Genomic DNA, 415 nt, shown 5'->3' with positions numbered 1-415 from the left:
GCTCAGGTGACTGTGGATCAACCTGCAGTACAGACATTTACTCCAGGAGCCACTGTTACTCTGACATGTGCTACAAATCCTGATGTTCTCAGATGGAAAAATGGAGAGGAAGGTATATTCTGGTATCAGCAGAAACCAGGACAGCTTCCAAAGCTCCTTATAAATTATGTTAAAAAGCTTGAATCAGGAACTCCAGCTCGGTTTAGTGGCAGTGGAAGCGGCTCTGATTTCTCTTTGACCATCAGTGGAGCTCAGGCTGAAGATGCTGCAGTTTATTACTGTAAAAGTATCCATGAGATAAACGATGCTGTTGTGTTCACACAGTGATTCAGAGTCGTACAAAAACCTCCCTCAGTCAGACTGCAGACACTCTGAGCTGTTAGAGCAGAAACTGACTGCAGCTGAAGAGGAACAG

The 415-nt window shown here is 44.8% G+C and overlaps 1 gene segment (V, D, J or C); it reads left to right on the top strand.

The window, feature by feature from the left end:
- Window positions 1-6: 6 nt before the first annotated feature.
- LOC106512794 (Ig kappa chain V-IV region STH-like) lies at window positions 7-402 on the top strand (the record flags this gene model as incomplete). The annotated part of the segment is given in 1 exon segment: window positions 7-402. A coding segment is annotated over 1 exon segment (321 nt), but the record flags the coding sequence as incomplete, so codon positions are not given.
- Between the last annotated feature and the right edge of the window lie 13 nt (window positions 403-415).

The sequence above is a fragment of the Austrofundulus limnaeus genome, unplaced genomic scaffold (assembly GCF_001266775.1).
Source record: "Austrofundulus limnaeus strain Quisiro unplaced genomic scaffold, Austrofundulus_limnaeus-1.0 Scaffold14070, whole genome shotgun sequence".
NCBI lineage: Eukaryota > Metazoa > Chordata > Actinopteri > Cyprinodontiformes > Rivulidae > Austrofundulus > Austrofundulus limnaeus.
The sequence above is the reverse complement of the archived record's forward strand: the minus strand, read 5'-3'. Positions and strand labels throughout refer to the sequence as shown.